Raw genomic sequence first — 21109 nt, 5'->3', positions numbered from 1 at the left:
CAAGTTCGAGACCCAAGACTGGGATCGGAATTATCAGATCATCTTCAACGAATGAATTAGAGTGCTCAGTGATGGCTTAAGAGAACATCGAGAATGTAGATCCTTATTCGTCTCGTGCCCTCCTAATGATGGATATCCGACTACCAGGGCCGGTGGCAGACACTCCCGCAAGCGGTAACCTCAATCAAGTGAGCAATGTCCAATAAGATATTTGGTCACAATCTCCAATCTCATGTTCAAGTTCTATTTCTCATCAAGTTGATTATGTTGAGATCCGTTCTCTCGGATGTGGGTTTGCCGTAATGTATCATGTGCTCCGTTATGACTGCTTGGAGAGATTGGAATTTAATGACGTATGACGAGATTCAGTAACACAAGACTCGTCAGGCACACACGTTAGAAATTAACTTCCTTTCTGCCTTGCTTTTGAAGCGTCAATGATCTTGTCTGTAGTAACGCTGACATCTAATGAATGTTCATGATCACAGTTTGTTATTCTGATGAAGCGTCTCTAAAAGATTCGTAGTTTAGAAACGGCATTCACCTTCTCTGATTACATTTATATTTCCATGCTCGTCTTCTATAAGTTTTGACAGATTAGGACGACTGCTGTACCTGGCTACGAATCTGATATGTCGATCAAGACGATATATCCAAATCTACGGGAATAATCATCTTCCACCATGATCCTGTCTCCCGGAAATAAACGCTTCCCCGATTTGAACAAAAGCGTGATTAAGCTTTCTGATAAGCCAATCGCATTTGTTTTTCTGTTGGTGGCCCTGAATCACATTCCTTGACAAAGTGAATCTTGTCGCAAAGAAGCGTGCATCAGACTGGTGAGGAGTCAGGCTGCCAGGCAGGGAGTGGCATGAATTCTGCGATTTTAATCACAAGTTACAAATTTTAGGGGTAATCGAGCATTGGCTACCTAAGGAGGATCTTGGGTTACGTAGCCCAGACGTAAGTTTGTCTTCCCTCTAAGTGGCCAAACAGCCTCGCTTGCTGGGCCGGATATTGACGTTCACGGGTCCGTCCTACCTACAGGCGAAAGCAGGTTTAAGCGTTGTTACTCCCATTATCGAGATCTACCGCGGGACAGTGGAGCCCGTGGAATCGAGATCTGGCCAATTAGAAGTGTTAATCTCATGCACCTACGGCTCTACACAGTGGAGGCTTGCGTCTGATCTAATTGACTGCTGCCTGACTTCGCTCGGTCTCTGTACTTTGACCATTGGCTCTTACCTTGGTGTTGCGAACAGCTTCACTTCTAGGAAAGACCATGTGGGCCTTTGAGGAGCCTATGGCTGGTCTAGTTGGCTGAGCTAATGCGAAAAGCAGCTTCCTTAGTTGCATATGCCCTCATGCCAAAGAGGCAGTCTGTAGGACCGGAAGGTGCCCTTCTCACTACATTCTTGACTTAATCTTCGATTGCGGTTTTGTCAGAAAAGTTCATCCTAACACTTCTTGCAAAATTCGACTTCTGTCCAGAAATTCTGGCCATGGCATATTCCCCAAGTACGACCCTACTCAGGTGAGTCAAGCGATTGTCAATCAGTCCTGGGAAGTACATACTGATATACGTATTGGTTAGAAACATCCCTGTGAAGGGGGCTACGAGTCGTCAGTCTCCGCACGTTAAAGGGTTTACTCCTTTTCTCTGTAACGCGAATAAACGAATAGTGTAACTGCTCCCCCGCCAACAACGACTTTCTCTCGTTCTGTTTTACAACTTAAAACTCAAAATAGTAAGTTAAAATGGAAAGTAGTAGTGTGGGAGATGCTAACATTGAAACAGAGGCACGACCTAAAAAGAAAACCAGGGTGTCTCGATCTCCTGGTCATCGACCAGGATGTATAAGAATCGTACCCCCGCAGAAGAAATCTCGACCTAGACGGTCCCCGCAAGTCCAAGAACTGGTGAGTTCAAAGTCCGTCCTAGAGGTCATGGTAGTAGCAAATACTGATCTGCTTGGGTTAGAGGCGAGACGCAGCGCGCACCGCTTTCATGGGCTCAAAGGAACTATGCATGCAAAAAATCGAATTGGAGGCCAAGTCCTCCGAGGTCGCCGGCTTCTGCCGGCTCTCTACAAAAGTTCCCAACAAGTCCAATGGCTATATTCAGGTCAGCGGGCGCGGCGGAAACAAGCTCGGTCTTCTTCATGAGTTACTGGTCTGGAGCCTGGGTTTGACCTGCCCCCCAAATATGCAGATTAGCCATTTATGTGGCAGGCCCAGCTGTTTGGAAGCGCCTCATGTGTGTCTGGAGACCCCCTGGGATAATAATGCGCGCAAGGGATATAAGTCAATTGTTACTGTGGCACGAAATTAATACTCTTATATCTGCGTTCATCCCGTCTTATTGCGGTTTTAAAACTTTGCAGCGTTCAAGACGTGGGACGACTTCTGAACGGGTGGTGTGGTATATCGGTGCCTTGGAACTGTGAGTTGCAGGAAAATGGGACTTCTATTCTAAACAACAGAAGAATACTAGGTAAACTCAGGATAGATTTATAAATTTAGAATAGACTTAGCTAAGCTTAGTATAAGTCTCGTGGAGTTTAGACTGGCTGTTTCCCCTTCTTCTCTGCTAGTGTGTGAGGCGCGTGATGTGAGCCACCAGCTATCAGGTCTACCGACTCAAAACAACACTCTCATAAACACATTTCAGGCATAGCACCTGCTCACCAACCCGAGTATCAGGTTAATCAGCAAGGTATGCTTCAATATCGATCGCATTCTGATTCAGTTGGTCGATTTTCTCCTGATGATCTTTAATTGTCGGGAGCAGCTGGTTGATTGCTACCCCCTGAAATTGGAAAGCCTGTAGCTGCAGTTGACTTGATGCATTGATATCATCAAGTACTTGACTCATTTTGCGGACATCAACTCTTGATACCTTAACATCTTCGATCTTCTGGATTATGTCGGCAGACTCTCGATGGCGGTGTTCCATCGTCTCGATGCACTTCACAAGACCGTCGCTTAGCGGTGCGGTAACCTGTTGAAGGGTCTCACGGATAAGGCCGCTGATTTTCGTGGTCACCTCATCCGCGATTTGACCCTTGAGTTTAACCGCCACTCGATCTCCGATCGCTTCGCAGAAATCCTTCTGCTGAGCAAAGTACTCTTGTCTGAATGACCGAAACCACAGTGGCTTGGCGAGGAGTTGATTGCCACTCCCTCCCTTTATAAGGGATCTCCATTCTCGGTTTGACTCCGCAACGTCGTCAAGGAACTTCTGTTCCATATCCGCATTCAATGCCCTAGAAGTGTCCTCGACCTTCTCTGTCACCTCGGTAGCAGCTGTATGGTAAGATCTCGATACTTTAATGGCGGGGCTGCTACCATGAGGAGGCAGAGTGAGGGGACTTCTATCCTAAGAGTGACAAAAGTCTTAGGTAAACTTAGGACAAACTTAGGATATATATTAAAATAAGTTTTAGGATAGGCTTAGGTAACTTACCATAAACGAAAAGGTGACAGCGCATGCGGCCAGCGGTAGGTGTTTTGGGTGCCTTTCGCTTCTATCCTCGGCGGTGAGGAGTAGTGTCCTTACCGTCGATGGCGGTCTGGAAGGATTCAGTCCGAGTTTGGACCACGGCCTTGTTGCCCTTTCCCTTGGCCTTTCGTTCACGATATGTCGCACTCAGGCTGTTGCAGAGGCGAATGATCTCGTGATCTTCAAGCGACAGGAGGCGAGCGTTGGTTTCGTCTAGACGAATGTCAGCAGCTGGAAGAGGAACGGCAAGGTGAATGGCAAGGAGAACGAGAATAACTTACCGAGGGTTTCGTGGTCTCAGGACTCCTTCATTGTCTCGATTACTGCGTTGCGGAACTTGCCCCCTCACTCGAGGGACTTCTTTCCCTTGCGAACATTGATAGGAGTGCCAGTCTCGGATACGAAGGCTTTAAAGATGGTAAGATTGTCATCCGCGATGAATGAATCTACCGCCTCATTATCGATGAAGTTCGTGACGTCAGAATCGTCGCTCTTGCGACTGCTGGCCGAGGTCGGCCACCATCTCTGTGAGCTTAGCGACCTGATGGGAGAGCTTGATCTGTCAGTGGAATCGGGGCTAGAGAATAATAGTAAAACGGACGTATTCTTGGTTGTTTAGCATCGCAACGACGGCCGGTGATGCTCTCTAGGGTCGTCTATGACCTTGCAAATGCCGCGTCAACTGAAGGGTCCGGTCTAGTCCAGGCTAGCATCAGTTTTCGCCGGGGGATAAAGACTTCGGGAATGTGGCTCTCTACGGGGAGTGTTTTAGTGGGATGGTATCGGGGGGGACTTTGGGAGAGTGCTGTTATTGAGAAAAGGATAACACTGCTTGGTTGTTTGGTTGAAGGCTTTGAAGTTGGCAGGTGAATGCTTGGACTCGGTCGTTTTATATGTCAAAAAGTGGAATGTTTCCCTGAGGCACCGGTTCTTCTTTCTAAAAATCTTCGGAACTGTTAATCACTGTCAATATCAGTGCGAGTGTGACTGCCAGTGCCAGGTGATTCACTCCCTACCAATGATGTTAGTGAATAAGAGTGGCAAGCAAACAATAAACTACCTACCTACCTAGGTAGCAATCTTCCTTCGCCCTCTTCCACCATCCAAACATTATTCTCTTTTCGCAATCTTGTCGTCAAAGTCAGTGTCGTTACCTTCTATCCCCCGTTCAATAAGCCCCTTATCCTAGGTAGCTAAACTTGGCACCTACCCACCTACCACTATGGCAACTACTTAGCCGACTGAGTTTCCATCGCTTAGCGATAGCCGCCTACCATCAAGCGGACGAGACAAGCAGATCTTGGTGCAACTCAAGAGTGATGAACACTCGGACACGTGGGACGAGGAAACCAAGCGAGAGCTCGTTGATCACATCCTCAAAGGATACACTAAAACCACAAAGTCTAACCAGATTTACCCAAGCTGCCATCGCCTCTGGCAAGCTAACAACCCGACCTTCGCCAGATGGGTAGTTCTCCGAGTCACTTACGACGAGGACAAACTCTCAACGCCCAGAGAATGGCTTCGACATCAATACGAGAACTTCGACCCCCAGTCTTGGGCAAGCCCTGTGTCCAAGAAGCCATTAAAAGCCCAAGGAACGAGATGTGAAAGTGAGCCTTTCTCAGAGGATGACCTTGGGACACTTTGGAAGTCTCAGGAGTCCAAGTCTCTTCGGTCGGCTGAGTCTATGGAGATCTGTGACAACGAGAGCGATTACGACAAAACCCACGGCGACGGGACTTACAAATACGACCGCCACGACAACAGTGATCAAGACGAAACAAATGTGAGGTTCTTGGAAGCCAACTCTGAAACTTTTCTGACAATCACAGGACAAGGCGATAACCCGAAGTAGATTCAGGGCGGTGAATGTTCCTGAGCCTGGCCGAGACCTATCACGAAAGCGTGGAACGTCTAATGCTTCTGTATATCTCTGTACAAAGTTGCAGAAGACAGACTCCCTCAGAACTCCATCATCAACTGAGGAAGCCCATCTACGTAAGTCAACACGACCCGAAGCAAGAAATAACCTCTAATCTATGAATAGCCAAGGCCTCCGGTCAATCAACTGCACAAACAGCTGATATCCAGGCTCGCCCTCGTCCTCTGCAGTGGAGAGCTAACCTTCAAGAGCTTAGAATACCTGTGCGTGGTCCGCATCAAAGCCAGCCCGCACTCAACCTCGACGCTTCAGCTGGCGGCCAGGCCTATTTATCGCCTAATCCGACAGTGGTTTCGTTCACGCAAAGCTTTTATGATCAAAATGACTTCCGAACATCTACAACTCCTCGCCAGTGGGCTAGAAGTCAGGAACGAAGTTCGTGCCTAAATACTCCTGTTGTATCTCACGAGAAGAAGGCAGATGATCAGAGTGTTCCGAGCGACCCTAGAGATCACATCCAGAATCGCGGCCACTCAACTCAAAGCGGCCATGTGAGAGCCAATTTTGGACTGGTAGACCCCTGTGCTGGCGAATCTGCCGCTTCAACACAAAGTTTACCGCGGTCACCTAAGTGCAGAGACAACATCCCCACGATAGTTCCCCATGGTTCCTCTAACTCTTTCGTGTTCCCATCAAGTTCTTATGGGGAGGCCAGGCCGCATACTAGAGAACCGCTTCCTCTTCGTGTCAACCACCGTGAGACTCTCGAAACTCCCGGCAATGTCTTCACCCAACAGCCATCTGGTCTTCAACAACTCCCTCCTGACGACCCTGGTGAGCCGTCATGGTTCCGTCGATTCAGGACACAGTATTACTCCGACCAGAAGGAGACCCGCGCACGGATTGCATACGAGATAAAACGAGAAGTTACAGGTATCGTTTTCAAGGCAGTACGAGATCTGATCCAACCGCTAAGCAATTCTATCACTCAGTGTGTGGACACTCTCGCAAAACACAATACCAACGCCGTAGGGGTAACAAAGCACATCTACCAGGCAGTTTCGGCGGCCCAGGATCTCGGAGACATGAAACAGATCCTCAACAACACCGTGGAGACAAGTTCGCTGCAGCTGGAGACATTCCAGAGGGAGGGAGCAGCAATTCAGGGGCAGCTGCTGCCAGTCATAACTGAATACCGGAAGGATATAGACAATCTTGCGCAACGCGCAACATCAATCGAGGAACGCACAATAGATGTCGAGGAGTATCTGGAGCTTCAGCTCGCCGACAAGGGTCGCCATCCAGCCCGCAACGCTCCGCAGGGGAATGAGAGCGAGCATCATACCTTTGGCAATCATGAGGGTACGGGAGGATATTAAGCCTCTAATATTATGGTATGGCCTTGTTTAAATGCTTGCAAGCATGCTGTTTCCCAGGGCGTTGTCGCTTCTCCTACCTCTCGCACAGTCCCAGGATACCACGCAGCAAAAGCATTGTTCTCCCACATTGTTTATTTCGACTATTTTCGGCATTCCCATTGATCGTTACACAGCGATCACATATTTAGTTGTTGTTTTCTTGTCGGTCTTCTCTTGTCTATCGTCCATTGCGCGAAGATCACACGATGTACTCTCGCTGGTTTTTCGAGTCTATAGGCAGGTCTTCAGCACTCTGTCCGATTTATGCTCTCTCCAACAGTCAGAGAACGTTCTTCCTCGGCTTATGGCTAGAGCGGTATGACAGTCTCATTAAGTCTTTGTATCGCAGAGTCGAATAATGAAAAATTGGCTGCTTGGGTACAGACTGGTTATCTGCTTCAGACAATGTTGTAGCTTTCGTATTAATATAATGTTTCTTCAGGACAGAGAGACATTCAAGACGTGAAGTTTAGACCGAGCTATCAGCGGGCAGAGGGAGTTTAGCGGCCATGGCAAAGCAAGCAATATGCGAAGCTCCAGGTAAAAACTGCCAATGCAAAGGGACTGCTCACACGCCGCCACACTTCGAACAGTCGTCCCTATCCTAAGTTTACCTAAGTTTACCTAAGCTTATCCTAAATTTATAAATCTATCCTAAGTTTGTCTAAGTTTATCATAAGTTTACCTAAGCCTTCTTCTGTCATTTATTACAGACATCCCATGTTGTCTTGTCTCCTGCCTCACCGTGCCAGCCCTACCAGATCTCCCACGCGGCTGGTCCCGCGGGGATCGAGATCAGGCCAATCAAAGCGCCGCATTTAGATGTACCCCACAATCCATCTCGACGTTCGAGGAAGGAGAACTCACCCAAAATGCCCATGTCCGACCTCACACGACGGCCTCAACACCACGAATCCAACGATATGAGCTTGTAAATCAGAAAAAAACGATAAAAAATTCATGAAGAGAGCAAAAGGATTCTCCGGTGCGGGGAGTCGAACCCCGCTCGCCGCGGTGCTTGTTAGCGGTTCAATTTGAAAACGCGGAATGATAACCGATACACCACACCGGATGCTTTGATGTTAGTCAGCGTTCTTTTTGAGAGCTATACAGTCTCTCCTCGGCTTCACTCACTCTCTGCCCTGCCAATTCTAGGTATGGGAGGTGAGGAAGGCTATAGACAATCGCGAGTAGGGACATCGGGTCTCGTAGACGTCACAGTGTACCATAATTGCGGCCGGAGCCAGTCTGGCGTGAACTATCAATGACGGCGGGAATAATGAACGCTGTGTAACAGCGCAATGGTTTCACGTCTTCGTCGTCAATTTGGGTGGATCAGGTGAAGAATAGGTCAGCGTTTGCGTTGTCGATTCTCATCAGTGAACTTCCGTACTGTTGTGAGAGAGAAGTATTCGAGGGAGACTGGTTTCGTCTTGTTGGTTAAGAGAAATGATTCGCAATGGAAGGAATCTCATATACACAGTCGCCTTCATAGCAAGTACCACTGCAGCTGCATGTAAACTCGAGGCGCCTCAAGTGACACCTCACAAGCCGCCACTACTCGGAGAATTATCTACACATCCTGGCAGACCTTCCGAATCTAGGCACAGAGCCAATCCGAATTATTACGATCTGTTGAATACACAATTACGAAAATCTTAACAAATGCCGACACCAAGTCTGGTCAATGGGCACGTGTGTTGACGTTTCCCCGCATTCTGGTCATATCAGGTTACTTGCTCGATCCGAAGGTCCCGTGGTTAGAGTCAACGTCGACCAAACATAATCGTTTTAAAACAAATCAAGTCAAGAGACTGAAAACATAAACGTCCAAGGAAATCAGTATGGTTTGTTCTTTTCAGTGAGCTTCGTCTATCTTTCTCTATCATATTGCTCGTCAATCTTTGAACGTATGCAGATTTATTTTCAACCTCCACCTCATCTCAGCCATTGCCATAGCAAGAACTCTCATGAACGAGCATGTCTAGCTCTCTAAACCAGAAACCAACTTGGAACAATCAACGCTGACAGACAGAAACAATTTTAGATTCCATAACCAATCCGACGCCGTAATGCTACTTAAGCAACGGGCTTGATAACAGCGGGGGGGGTGCCCACGTTGTTGCGGTTGCGGAAGAACAGAACACCCTTACCAGCACCCTCGGCACCAGCGCTGGGCTCAACCCACTGGCACATACGCGCACTGCGGTACATGGCGCGGATGAAGCCACGAGGACCATCCTGGACATCAGCCCGGTAGTGCTTGCCCATGATGGGCTTAATGGCCTCGGTGGCCTCGTCCGCGTTGTAGAAGGGGATGCTGCTGACGTAGTGGTGGAGGACATGAGTCTCGATGATGCCGTGGAGAAGGTGGCGGCCGATGAAGCCCATCTCACGGTCAATGGTAGCAGCGGCACCACGGACGAAGTTCCACTCGTCGTTGGTGTAGTGGGGAAGGGTAGGGTCGGTGTGCTGGAGGAAGGTGATGGCAACTGAAAAGGTCAGTATAAATCGCAATTGCATGATGGAGAAAGCTTACCGAGCCAGTGGTTAACCCAGAGGTAGGGAACAAAGTACCAGATGGCCATGTTGTAGAAACCGAACTTCTGAACGAGGAAGTACAGAGCAGTGGCCATCAGACCGATACCAATATCGCTGAGGACGATGAGCTTAGCGTCACTGTTCTCGTACAGAGGGCTGCGGGGATCGAAGTGGTTAACACCACCGCCGAGGCCGTTATGCTTGCCCTTGCCGCGACCCTCACGCTGGCGCTCGTGGTAGTTGTGGCCGGTAACATTGGTGATGAGGTAGTTGGGCCAGCCAACGAGCTGCTGAAGGACGAGCATGAGAAGAGTGAAAGCGGGGGTCTCCTCAGTAAGATGAGCGAGCTCGTGGGTCATCTTTCCGAGACGAGTAGCCTGCTGCTCGCGGGTTCGGGGAACGAAGACCATGTCACGCTCCATGTTGCCAGTGGCCTTGTGGTGCTTTCGGTGGGAGATTTGCCAGCTGAAGTAGGGGACAAGGAGGGAAGAGTGAAGAACCCAGCCAGTAATGTCGTTGATGATGCGAGAATCGGAGAAAGCACCGTGACCGCACTCATGGGCAATAACCCAGAGACCAGTACCGAAAAGACCCTGAAGAACGGTGTACACGGCCCACAGACCAGCGCGGGCGGGGGTGGAGGGGATATATTCGGGGGTCACAAAGTTGTACCAGATGCTGAAAGTGGTAGTCAGGAGGACAATGTCGCGGAGGATATAACCGTATCCCTTGAGAGCGGAGCGCTTGAAGCAGTGCTTAGGGATGGCATTGTAGATGTCCTTGATGGTAAAGTCGGGAACCTCGAACTGGTTGCCGTAGGTGTCGAGCATAACACCATACTCGGACTTGGGCTTGGCGATATCAACCTCGGACATGGACGAGAGCGATGTGGAAGAGGCCGAGTGGCGGGGAGAGTCTGAAGGAGAGACGGCGGCAGACTCAGAATCCGTCACAGTAGTTGAGGTGACGGTGCGTCTAAGCGCAGGGTTCTGCTTGGGCAGAGCCGAAGTGGACGCCATTGTGAAGAAGAGAGGGGGGGTTCACGGCCGACAATAGACAAAAGAGTCAAGAAGTCGAAGTTGCCGAAGAAGAACTGTCGAAGAAAAAGAGAAAGGGAGGTGGAAAGCAAAAAAGAAATACGAGACGATCAAGGGGGGCTGAAGTTTTAAAGTGTGTCCCTTTCAACTGTAAAGGTAAGGTACCTTTACCTTAATGCGTGGATGCTTGCTCGGCAAGCGTTTTGTTGGGGCGTGGAGCCTGGGAAAAGGGCAGGTACTGTACCTACTGTGCTGTACCTTTTAGCTGCGGCGGGCGGGACAACGGACAAGCAACCCAAAACAAAACCTCTGGCCTCTCAGCGCAGCGGCAACACAAAGCAGAAAATGCGGCGAAAGCGGGCATTACAGGTACAAGGTGGAACGATAATGGAAATGAAACTGACAGGTCCATCCATTCCTTTTTGCTGTGCAGTCCGATACAGTTTACCGCTTTTCCCTGTCTTTGGCAAAACGATCGACAATCTTTGAGGGAGACAAGTAACATGCTACCAGAGAGAAAGTTTGCCCTGAATTGCCTTAGGACTCAGGTACTTTAATTACACCAAACTCAATGATCTCAGAGTAACATAAATTAATCGTCCACTGCAGTGTCTATTCACATTGGAATTATCATCTTCACACAAACATTCAGCACGATACAATTGCTCCATGAAATCGCCGCTTCAAGGGAAGCATCTTGACCTGGACTTGAGTCGCGACCAAAAAAATCCCTACCCCAGAAAAATACGCTAGAAAACGGGACGTGCTTCTAACCCACCCCTGAGATGTGGCAATAGCTCCCGGCCAGACAGTGACGGGGTGGCCGTCTGATGTGTGTCTTATGTCTCGGTCGTACAGCAGCTGAACAATTCACCAGCCTGTGGTATCTCGTCTTTCAACCTGCAGGTTGACGAGGCTTGCAGAAGGCTTGGTATTCTCTGCGGAGGGGGCTGGCTGAGCCCGCGATTAGTATTGTCACTATTCCAATTAAGCTTCTGGAGGATTGCTATCGGATAAATTGCCGTTCCCAATACAGCCTGCGATGTTCTCTTCTCTCTACTATCGTTAATTTCTACTCGCCGATATCTATCCGTAAAAGATACAGTAAGCTGCCGAGACCCCGGCCCCGCTCCCCAACTTCGGCCGGCGGAGCTGTGGGCTTGGATAACCGCAGTGGCATGACTCCGGACAACAAAAAGCTGTCGCCTCCAAAAAGCTTTGAGATTTTGCCATCGATGGATATGCAAGATGCTAGCTACAGTGCTTAATACCTGCCTATCATTGCCGCTGTCTTTCAGCCTCTTAGTCTAGATCTTCACACCGCCTGAAGAATGGATCTGCCTCCGCTAACGGGACATGCCCGACTGATACACGAAGGGTGGCTTCGATCTGTGTATCTGATACACAAAGCCCGTCATCCATTCGAGCGTTGACAATGTCTTATCACGCATTTGGCCCTTCATTGGCGACTGACGGTGTTCAAATAAAGCGTGTGACCTAGACGAGCCTCACGATTCATCAGGCCCTTTCACACACTTCGAATTGTTCGCCCCCTCTCGAATCGGCTGCAAGCTTATGCGGGTCAAAGTGGCTCCAAGCTGGCTTAGGGCTGGAGATCATCGACATGTGAATCAGTCCCTTTTGGGTGAACGGGGGGAACCGGGAGGGGATAACGTCGACGTCGACCACGTTCGAAGGGGGGCACGCTTAGCGGCCCAGGCCAAGAGACAAGGTCCCCGATCGTGGCTGTCGCTGATTTTGTTGACGATGTGAATTGGATACGAGTCGATTGGTTACAAAAGGCGGGAGGAAAAAGCTCAGACAGCGGGCAAGGGAGATAAATCTGGTCAAGCCCAACCCCGGTTGTTTGTGGAGCTTTTGATAGCAGTGATAGAGAGCTCAGGCAAGATAAAATCGCCTCTCGAAGGTATCGAGGTTGTCTGAAATCATGGTTGGCGGCCTCTTGATACGAATAACGAATTATCGCATAGATGGCCAAAGAGTTTACGACTATCGACATGTGAAAATGTCGTTGTTTGGAGGGCCAACCGAGGTGAGAGGCCAGCTCGTGCTAAGATAACCTTAGTTGTACGGAACGGCTATCCGTCCATTGGGGATCAAGGTACAGAGTACTTGTGAATGTCAATTGGGGTCAGGAAATTGTGTCTGGTTAGGTTTCTGTACAGCTTCATGTGCATGTCGTAGGCCAAGATGTCATGATTTCTACACAAACCTGGGGAATATTGAAAATGCGGCACAGCAAGAGAGTGCATTACCGGGAGTCGACCGGCTAACCTGATGTTCGCTTGACAAGTTAGAGCAATGGCCATTCAGGGGTCACTCGAATTCAAGCTTTTTTCTCGCCGTGAAACTTGACTGAATTATCCGGAGCATTTCTCTATTTTCCTTCTAGTGGAGAAAACGGATGTTCTGATCCATTCTGGCAAGGAGCAGAAGCAGGAAACCCTGTCAATTGGTAGAATCTGGGAAATGCTCGAATTTTTTTCTCGTCTTCCGTTCTGTTGGGAATTTTGTTGAGTTCCATGGGCGGGACCCCTGGTCTTGGCATCACAGTCCCAGGGTTCAGAGGGTGGAGCCAGTGGGGGGAGGGGGGGCTCCCGATACAGATACAGCACAGCACGACTGGATGGCTGTGGCGTAGACAGGGGAGAGTAAATGGCCAGTTGATTGCTTGTTTGACGTGCTTGATCATGTTTGAAAGGATGTCAAGATGGCAAGAAAAAGCATCGACAGTTGACCCACTTCCTTTTCCTGACAAGTTTGAACTTTATGGTGCAGCGTAGTATGTAACAATTCAAAGAAGAATGGAACAATTTTAGGAGTTTGCCCCTTGTCCCCAGGGTTCAAAGGCCCCACGTGTCGCTCGCTTGTTTTCCCGTTTTTGCGGCGGCTCTGCCAACCCCGCCTTGATACTCAGAGCCCAAGCAATATTCTGAGCAAACATCACTTTGAATGGCTGCCACGACCATTATACAAGTCGTACTTCAAGGCAAGGTCATTGCATGATGCAAATTATTTGAGCAAGTTTACTCTCAAGTGAGAGAAGTAGCATCAACGCTTTCCTTACAGCATGGAACAGAATAACTGTCTGGCAGTTATCGAGATACTCTCCGAGAGCATCTTCCCGAGTCAGATCATGATGGTTCGATATCACGAATTTATATCGGTTCCTATTTTCGCTTCAACCACTGGTATCATCAATTCTTCGCAATCTGTATTTGTTGAGAAGCTTCCCTGCTGTTCCTATCACCTCAGGTACCTAGCCAGCGGAGAAGATAAGACCTCTATCCGAGGTGATCAAAATGTTTATGACCTCTTGCCTTAGTGATGAAAAGATTTAGGCAGCTCTTACCTAACCGTAGGGCTCTCTAGCAAGTTTATCTTCGCATCCTCCTCCCAATTGGAAGCCCCTCCTCGGATCGAGGCTCCAAGTCCTCGATCCTTTCCAGGAGGGTCCGGTTTTGTGTCCTTATTAGCTGGTTCTGTCGTCGAGTTGACATGTTATCAAACTCGACAGTGTCCTCCCGAAACCCTCTTGGTTGAAGACGGCGGTTGGTATCCCGATTCGCCACCCATGTGTCGGGATACTGTGAATCGTGTCCCCTAGAGAAGCTGCCGGCGGACCGACTTTGTCCTTGCGTTGGTGAAGATGGTCTTCCTGAAGTTCGTAGTACCGGGGGTCCTCTGTCAAACTGTTAGTATGCGACGTTCGCCTCACTTCCGAGTATATTCATACCTTGAAGGTGATCGCTGCCTTTGCCGCTTTGGCTGATTGTCGAATACGTTCCTGTTGGGCGTACCTCGGCCGAGATGAGGGGAATCATGAGTAGGCGTGATTCTAGGGACAGGTTCGACACTCTTTCTTTTCCTGCCTGTCACAGTCTCGTTCGGTTCTGGCAATGCGTTTTGATTGCTGCTGGCCATTGGCGAGGGAACAGCAGAACGGATAGGGAGCTGTGATACCGTGGCGCTCTCAAAGTAGCCTCTATACATAGTACAGAAACGCTGGGCAAAAACTTTGTTCCAAGAGTCAACCAGAGTATCTAACTCTGGTTGACCCTGAGAGACCGCCGGCAAGCGGCCTTCTCGGAGCAACGCTCGTCGCACCATGCACCAGCATTCAACACACTCCCTGAGATTTTTCCAATTCTTAAACTTGGAAGCCAAGTTAATATCGAGTTTCTCGTTCAGGACTTTTGTCCAGAAAGGCGCTTGGTCGTAATTGGGCGCTGCCGTCATAGCGACGTACTCTTCTTTGACGGACAGGCACATTTCTATGGCCTGACACTTTTCGCTCGTTGTAAACGACCTTTTTCGGATGTCCTGCGGGGGTTGAGGAGCGGTGTTCTCATTATTCACATCCTAACGAAGTCAGTAAAGGGATATTTGAAGCAGAAGGATACAAGTCTGTACATTGCTAGGAAGTGATCTCGCCTCTGCTTGAGGGAAGTCGCCACTGGAGAAGATCGGTAGCTGTGGCTGCGGTTGCGCTCTTGGTCTTGGACCTATTGATAAGGAGAAGGGTGAGAAAGGGTTCTGTGAGCCGGCCTTGCTGGATGAGGCTTCTGATGCTTTCCCTGTGGTTGCTGAGGCCATGTTTGTGCCTTTAGAGGCGCTGTTTGAGGGCCCGTCTTCATCGGGAGATTCGTCGAAGTATATGATGTTACTCCGCGCACATTCTTTCCCCTTAGGGCTTTTAAGTACCGTCTTCCTCTTACGGCCAGCCATCTTTGCCGTCTGCGACAGTGAAGTGGTATGCGTAAGGTGGGAGGGTGGGTAGCTTTGGTGAGGGTTAGATGTTTGGCAGTGCGGAATCTCTGCAGAAGTTGGCCCACTGGCTGCACTGCCAAATATATAATGCTCGCCCAGCCACCACAGTAGCTCGTCATTAGGATGATTTTAGGATGGGCTTAGGTTAGGGCAATCAAGTCAAGCAGTGGTCTCGTTTGCCTCATTTCATGGATACGTAAAGGCTCTGTTCACATTTGCACGTAAGCGCTTAAGAGTAAAATACTGCCTGCAGCAGCTCTTGATATATAGAACTCTTGTCATATCAGAGTAAAGCGCAACGTATCTGTACCAATACCTTCTTCTGGTTTTCTCAACATCTTATTCTCTTCATCGCAGTTCTATGAGCAAGTGGTTCTTCCCAAGCACTTATACTACAAAGTTCAAAGCTATCGATCAATCCCCTTGTGCTCTCGACCTTGAGGCTGCATCGTAGTCAAACCCTTTACGAGTTTCAAGCAAGTTTAGTCCCAACAAAGGAATGTAGAAATGCAACTGCGACCAAAACTCACAGATCCTGTTCGACGTCCAAGTTGGATAGTGAAGTCCGAATGATGTTGTGACGGGTGAAGAAGAGATGCAATCCAGATCAAAACTCAGATACAGTTCCACATCCAACTTGGATCGTGAGGTTCGAGTGGCGTTTTTGTGTATGACCTCTGGTGACTTGCTGCCTCTATCCTTGTCGTCGGCGCATCTCCCGGAGGGCTGTGTACAGCATAACTTCGCGAGCACTGGGCGTCATGGCCTGAAATTCGGCAGTTTCCTCCCGAAATCTTTCCTCTGAAATAGGGCGACGCGAGACACTTTTCTTAAAGACTAAGGGTGTATTAGCTTCTCGCGCCACATCAGGGGTCACAAAGAGGCCAGGTGACACTCCTGTCACCTCTTCAGACTTAGTAGCAATAGGACCTCTAGGGGTATCCCCGAGTTCGGTGGAAACCTTACTCTGGGCCCTATTTCTGTCCTTTCTCTCGCTGTTTTTCTTGCTTACTCGAAATGCAGGGCTCGAGGAGTTAGGGGCCGGTTGTGTTGTCGCGGAAGATGCGCGACCAATACTTGAGCTAAAAATATCCTCAAGAGATGGAAGTAGCTCAGATGAACAGGCTGTCGATGCCGGACTGTATTGGAGTTCGTTGAGTCGTTGCCTTTTTCTTCCTACGGGAGTCGGAGTGCTTATTGTAGCGAGCCTCTCCTCCATCGACTTGCTTCGGATAGCAAGAGAATGCTCTGCGGAATCTGGTGCTTTTCTTTTCCGCGATATGACTTCTGGTTCTTCTTTATCCACAGAACGAACTACAGCAGACGTTGTCTCTTCCTCTTTTTTTGCGGTTACGACCGTGTCTCTGTATCTCTGTTCGTAGCGATGGAGCTGTCTCATGACCCGCGGAGTAACGATTGGGGTACGAGGCTCGATTGTATCTATGATGGAGCCTCTGTAGTGGCGATTGGTTTCATCAGGCTCTTCATAGGTACCGTCGTTGCTTTCGTCGGCATAGAACTCGTCAAACTCTTCGAAGTCATTTATACTTTCGTCTTCATCTTCATCCTCTTCAGGCTTATCTTCGAGTCTCGTCGTGACTCCGTCCTCGTGATCACTCTCTTCTTGGGCTGCTTGAATTTTGTGATCAATATCATGATCAGCCTCTTCAGAATCCTCATGAGCACTCTCAGGCCAATCATTTGCCTCGCCACGATCAGTTTCATCAGTCTGATCATGTTTAATACCAGCCCCGGGACGATCTTGCTTATCAATCACATCTTGGAGCTGATCCCGCAAGCGCTCCTCTAGACCTGGTAGAAGATCCAGTACCATGGACATGACAGCCTCAGTGTTTCTAATCGCCTTGGAGTTTTTTCCCGCAGCCTCTATACGATTCATGAGATACCTCAAATACACCCGGTACGACTCTGGAGAGCTGTTGGCCTTCAGAAGGGGCGGCCGGGTGAGAGACTCGAGGGCCTGCAGCCTTTCACGAAGTTTGTCTTCGGCCCAGCGTAGAATCCTCGACTCTGCGAACTCCATTAGTTCATCTTTAACGCTGGGCCAAATAGAACCTTCAAAGTCCAATGCTTCTGTTGTTTTCTCGCTCTGGGAATCGTTCTCATGGCTGACCTGTGGGTTTTGACCGGCATCTGAGGGGCAACTATTTCGACTTTGCTCAGCAGCTTTTTCCCATCCTGCTGCCTCCAAGAGGTTTCTGTTTTGAGAGCAAAACTTTGAAGCATATAAGTTATTCCATTGATCGATCAGTGCATCGAGCTCGGAACCTGGTGCCTCAGGTCCATCCTTCACAAGTTTGGACCTGCGTGGTTCGCACCACCTTTCCACACATCTTTTAGGAACTTGCCATTCGTCTCGAAGCAATTTCTTCCCTTTGGCTGCGGACAGAACCTGCACTTTTGATCCAACCGTCTCCTAAAACTGTTGGCTCTCTCCATCGGAATGAAGATACAAGTCTTTGTGCTCCAGGCAAACTCTAAGAAGTGCCTTCTGTTTGGCCTTTTCATGGCAACCTGGATATATCACGGCCTTTGAAGTATTTTTCTCATCAGGTGATTGGCCTTGCACTTCGTTGGTGGCTATTTGCGCAGAAACACCTGGAGGACGTATAGCTATAGGGCGATAACCAGCCGGTTGCAGGTCACCTCGTCTACCTTGAGACCGACTCAGATCATACTATCACGAGCTGTTAGTGCATTCTCGGACGAATAGACTTATCTATGTCAGAACTCACGATGTTGCTGCAGTTGTTGCTTTTGGTTGGCAGAGAGGGCTGGCTGTTTGGAAGGGGACCTCGGGGAGCTGAACTTGAAGACTGTGGCTCTGTTTCTACAAGAGACTCCATATTTCGAGAGCTATGGTATGAATCTCTGCTTTCTCCTTTGGTTGGCACGTACTTGAAAGCTTTTGGTGTCTCGTAAGCCATACCATACCCACGTCTCAGGGAGGGCTCCCGGAACTGGCCCGGGGGATCCTTGGTTAATCGGTTATCGTGATGACCAGTCCCCGCGTCTTTGATGTCGAAGCTGGGGTCCCGGACACAGCGTTTAACTGATTCAAACGAAGGTATCATGACTGCGGTTTCAGAATGTGTGTTCTTTGGCTTTTCGACTCGAGTCTCGGAAGTAAAGGCAGGTGAAACGTGATGACTCATCCAGGAATTTGAGTCTCGACTCACATGGCGAGAGTTTTGAGCAAGAGATGTATTAATGTTTGAGAAGCGAGAAGTCTCAACGCTGAAGGAATCCTGGCGAAAAGATTTCTTCTTGGAGGAACTCATGATTGGAAAGGAGTGAAAGAAGAGGCACGGGGTGGAATGTTCTGGGCAAATGCAAGAAGGAAAATGCAAGCAAAAGATGAGCTTAAATTGAAAAGTGAAAGCCAAAGTTGGAAATCTCAGTGGGTGAGGGAAGAGAGCTAAGAAGAGAGAAGTGAAACATTTGTGCCAGTGGGGAGTGGAAGAGGTTGTGGATATCAGAGCTCGCGGTGCGAGGCAACTGGCGGCGTGGGCATGCAGCCTGCAGCCAAAGAGCCGAGATGATAGCGGGCCTAATTCAGGGCAATGATCCAGTGAATATGAGATAGTTTAGGCGTTTCAGTGTATATACCCTGTGAGAAATAGCATACCATGAGCATGTGTCTAGGGCTTGACAACGAACGTACACCTCGGGTATCAAGAATTGAGGATTCTTGAGGAACTCATGTGAGTATTGAGGATCTCAACTTCGGTAGTTCTCTCATATATATAGTGAATTTCAAAATTACTCCAAGGTCTGAAGAACGTAAGCTGCGGTTTGCACTTTATACCACTTTCCCATAAGATGTTATCTGAATGGCCGGTTGGATTGCACCTGATATTGGCATGGGAGTCAAGCTGCAGGGTCAATACAATGCTAGAAGATGCAAGGCCTCTATAGCGTTGAACAGTTTGCCTTTGGTGTGACACATACAATTGCTGCATGCAACGTGTTCCTCGTATAGTTCATCTTCAGCGTCTTCGAACATCAACTCAGCAACTAGGTGTCTGCCACGAGGAACTCTTACTTCATCTATATCAAATTCTACTGCTAGCCGATGATCATGCTTCACTTGTTTTCCGTTTATCCTCCGTCAAAATTATCCAACAACTACTCCATACCAATGTCATCCTCTTGACCAAGTCGAAGAACCATCTACGGCCCGACCACGACAACGGAAACAACATCTTCCATCTTTTCTTTTAATTCCACGCTTCGTGACAGCATCACAAACAAGACAACGCCAAACTCAGAACAATCACCAAGGTACGAGTGTGCCCTCCGAATCAATAACCTGCTGTAGTCGCTGCGGCATGAAGTCAACCCACATATTGACTCTCTCCATATCGAACCCAGCCCACACATCTTTGACCATCTTCTGGAGAGTCTCGTCCTCCCAGTCCTTGGGTGCATCCAGATTCCACTGCTTGCGGTTGGGCCAAAGGCTGTCAAGCGGGTTGAGGTCGGGGCTATCGCCGCAGTTGTAGTAGTATCGTAAGCCGTGCTCATCCTTCCATTGCTGGACCAAATTAACCTTGCTTGCAGCGCCGTGGGCGAAGGCCTCGCAGTCTTCTTCGAGGATGAAGCTCTGGGGGCCGGTAGTTGTGAGCCATGGCTTGACCGTCTTCTCGAGAATGTGGTCTTTGTACTCTTGCATGGTCATGACACCAGTGCAGTTCGGGCTGGTGGAATCTTCGTAAAAGACAGCCTCACTCTTGAACCCGTAACCTACAGCTACCCAAGCGTGAGCTTTTCGTAAGTCGCGTGGCCATTCGGCCTCGGGAGTAGTTGCGCATGTTTCGCAGAAACGTTCACCAGGTCGGGGAATAAGACGCATCTTTCCATCGAGGCCAAACCCAAAGTGGAGCTCAATACTGAACCGGATAGCTCTCCAGTCCTGTGGATTGGGGTACGCTTCAAGCATGCGTCTGGCATATTCGACTCGCTTCTCACGAGCCTTCTTATGGACCCAGATCCTCGGACATCCCAGACATCGTCGGTAACCCAACGTTCCCATCGTTCTGTGCAGCGTCCTGGGGTTCACGTCAACCTCAACACCTGCTTCCTTGGCCAGTCCATGCCAGTTCAAGTTAACATTGACATAGGCGTCATTCCAGAGAATCTTCTCCATCTTCTGCTGGTCTTCCTCAGAGATCTTGAGGGGTCTCCCACGCGTTTCCTCCCATTCGGGATCATTGCGCTTAGACGCGGGGACGCTCAGCGCGGCATAACCTTGAGATCGCGACAGATCAAAGTGCCGAAAGATGGCTGACTTGTTGACAGGCAGGCCCTGAGACTCGAGGTACGAGATGGTGCCTCGAACCATGGCCTTCTTTGGCGTGTCGCCATGCTTATATCCGGACGGCATACTGAGGGTCGCGTTGCCCGTTTGTTATAGAGGGGTTCTTGCGGTGTAAGTGGGTGGAGAGAATGATTGGGACGGTGGTGTGTGAATGTTTTTGTCTGCTCTCAATCTTCGCGCAACAAGTGGTGAGGGGTCAAAAGTTGGCGGTGATCACGTGGCATAGCTTGTTTCACCAACCACGTCGGCTCTTCTGTCATCGTCAATGGCGTTCGACGAAGCAGATGTATTAAAACGGTGGTCGGTAAAACGTGTAAAATTACGTGCCAATTGATTTCATTTACGGTTTGCACACACTCAGATGCTGTGGAGCAGATTTATTCTTCGTCTTGCCTTATGATGCATGTAAAAGAAGCATAATCTTACCCAAAGCTCCAACGAACAGTGACAATGTTTTGTCGTAAGACACACAGTCAATGTCGTAAAGAGCTTCCAATTTAACTGGAACAATAACTTAGTAATAATATCGTCTCACTAGGCCTAATGACCAGGCCATTTGCATTGCAAATTGTTTTACTATACAAGGCTGAAACC

General features: G+C 49.0%; 6 protein-coding genes and 1 non-coding gene across 8 annotated transcripts; 2 read left to right on the top strand and 5 right to left on the bottom strand.

Annotated features, from left to right (window-relative positions):
* Positions 1–2704: 2704 nt before the first annotated feature.
* On the bottom strand, positions 2705–3250 carry FVEG_05832 (hypothetical protein; the record flags this gene model as incomplete). Its single annotated transcript, XM_018894069.1, has 1 exon — positions 2705–3250. One exon carries the CDS (start codon positions 3248–3250, stop codon positions 2705–2707), a length of 546 nt encoding a protein of 181 aa, XP_018751052.1.
* A 1270-nt stretch (positions 3251–4520) lies between these two features.
* On the top strand, positions 4521–6766 carry FVEG_05831 (hypothetical protein; the record flags this gene model as incomplete). The annotated part of the gene is made up of 4 exons (XM_018894068.1): positions 4521–4525; positions 4763–5291; positions 5338–5503; positions 5553–6766. 4 exons carry the CDS (start codon positions 4521–4523, stop codon positions 6764–6766), a joined length of 1914 nt encoding a protein of 637 aa, XP_018751051.1.
* Positions 6767–7785: 1019 nt separating this feature from the next.
* Positions 7786–7877, bottom strand: FVEG_15735. Its single transcript has one exon. It is a non-coding gene; the product is annotated as a tRNA-Glu (tRNA).
* A 447-nt stretch (positions 7878–8324) lies between these two features.
* On the bottom strand, positions 8325–10606 carry FVEG_05830 (omega-6 fatty acid desaturase (delta-12 desaturase)). Its single transcript, XM_018894067.1, has 2 exons — positions 9345–10606; positions 8325–9297 (listed from the first exon to the last, which is right to left on the bottom strand). Exons 1-2 carry the CDS (start codon positions 10363–10365, stop codon positions 8885–8887), a joined length of 1434 nt encoding a protein of 477 aa, XP_018751050.1. The 5' UTR covers positions 10366–10606; the 3' UTR covers positions 8325–8884.
* Positions 10607–13316: 2710 nt separating this feature from the next.
* On the top strand, positions 13317–20916 carry FVEG_15734 (hypothetical protein). Of its 2 annotated transcripts, XM_018904931.1 has the most exons (3): positions 13362–14098; positions 14148–19707; positions 19759–20916. In XM_018904931.1, the coding sequence occupies exon 2, from the start codon at positions 16418–16420 to the stop codon at positions 16982–16984; it is 567 nt and encodes a 188-aa protein (XP_018751047.1). In that variant the 5' UTR covers positions 13362–14098; positions 14148–16417; the 3' UTR covers positions 16985–19707; positions 19759–20916. The 2 variants fall into 2 exon arrangements, with proteins under 2 accessions (XP_018751046.1, XP_018751047.1); XM_018904930.1 differs by having other exon boundaries at positions 13317–19707.
* Positions 13558–15169, bottom strand: FVEG_05829 (hypothetical protein). Its single transcript, XM_018894066.1, has 3 exons — positions 14818–15169; positions 14141–14766; positions 13558–14088 (listed from the first exon to the last, which is right to left on the bottom strand). The coding sequence occupies exons 1-3, from the start codon at positions 15130–15132 to the stop codon at positions 13782–13784; spliced, it is 1248 nt and encodes a 415-aa protein (XP_018751049.1). The 5' UTR covers positions 15133–15169; the 3' UTR covers positions 13558–13781.
* On the bottom strand, positions 17863–18476 carry FVEG_05828 (hypothetical protein; the record flags this gene model as incomplete). Its single annotated transcript, XM_018894065.1, has 3 exons — positions 17863–17872; positions 18094–18155; positions 18375–18476. The coding sequence occupies 3 exons, from the start codon at positions 18474–18476 to the stop codon at positions 17863–17865; spliced, it is 174 nt and encodes a 57-aa protein (XP_018751048.1).
* Positions 20917–21109: the final 193 nt, after the last annotated feature.

Source organism: Fusarium verticillioides, chromosome 2 (assembly GCF_000149555.1).
Source record: "Fusarium verticillioides 7600 chromosome 2, whole genome shotgun sequence".
In the NCBI taxonomy this organism is placed as follows: domain Eukaryota; kingdom Fungi; phylum Ascomycota; class Sordariomycetes; order Hypocreales; family Nectriaceae; genus Fusarium; species Fusarium verticillioides.
Note: the sequence above shows the minus strand (reverse complement) of the source record. Positions and strands in the feature narration are given on the sequence as shown.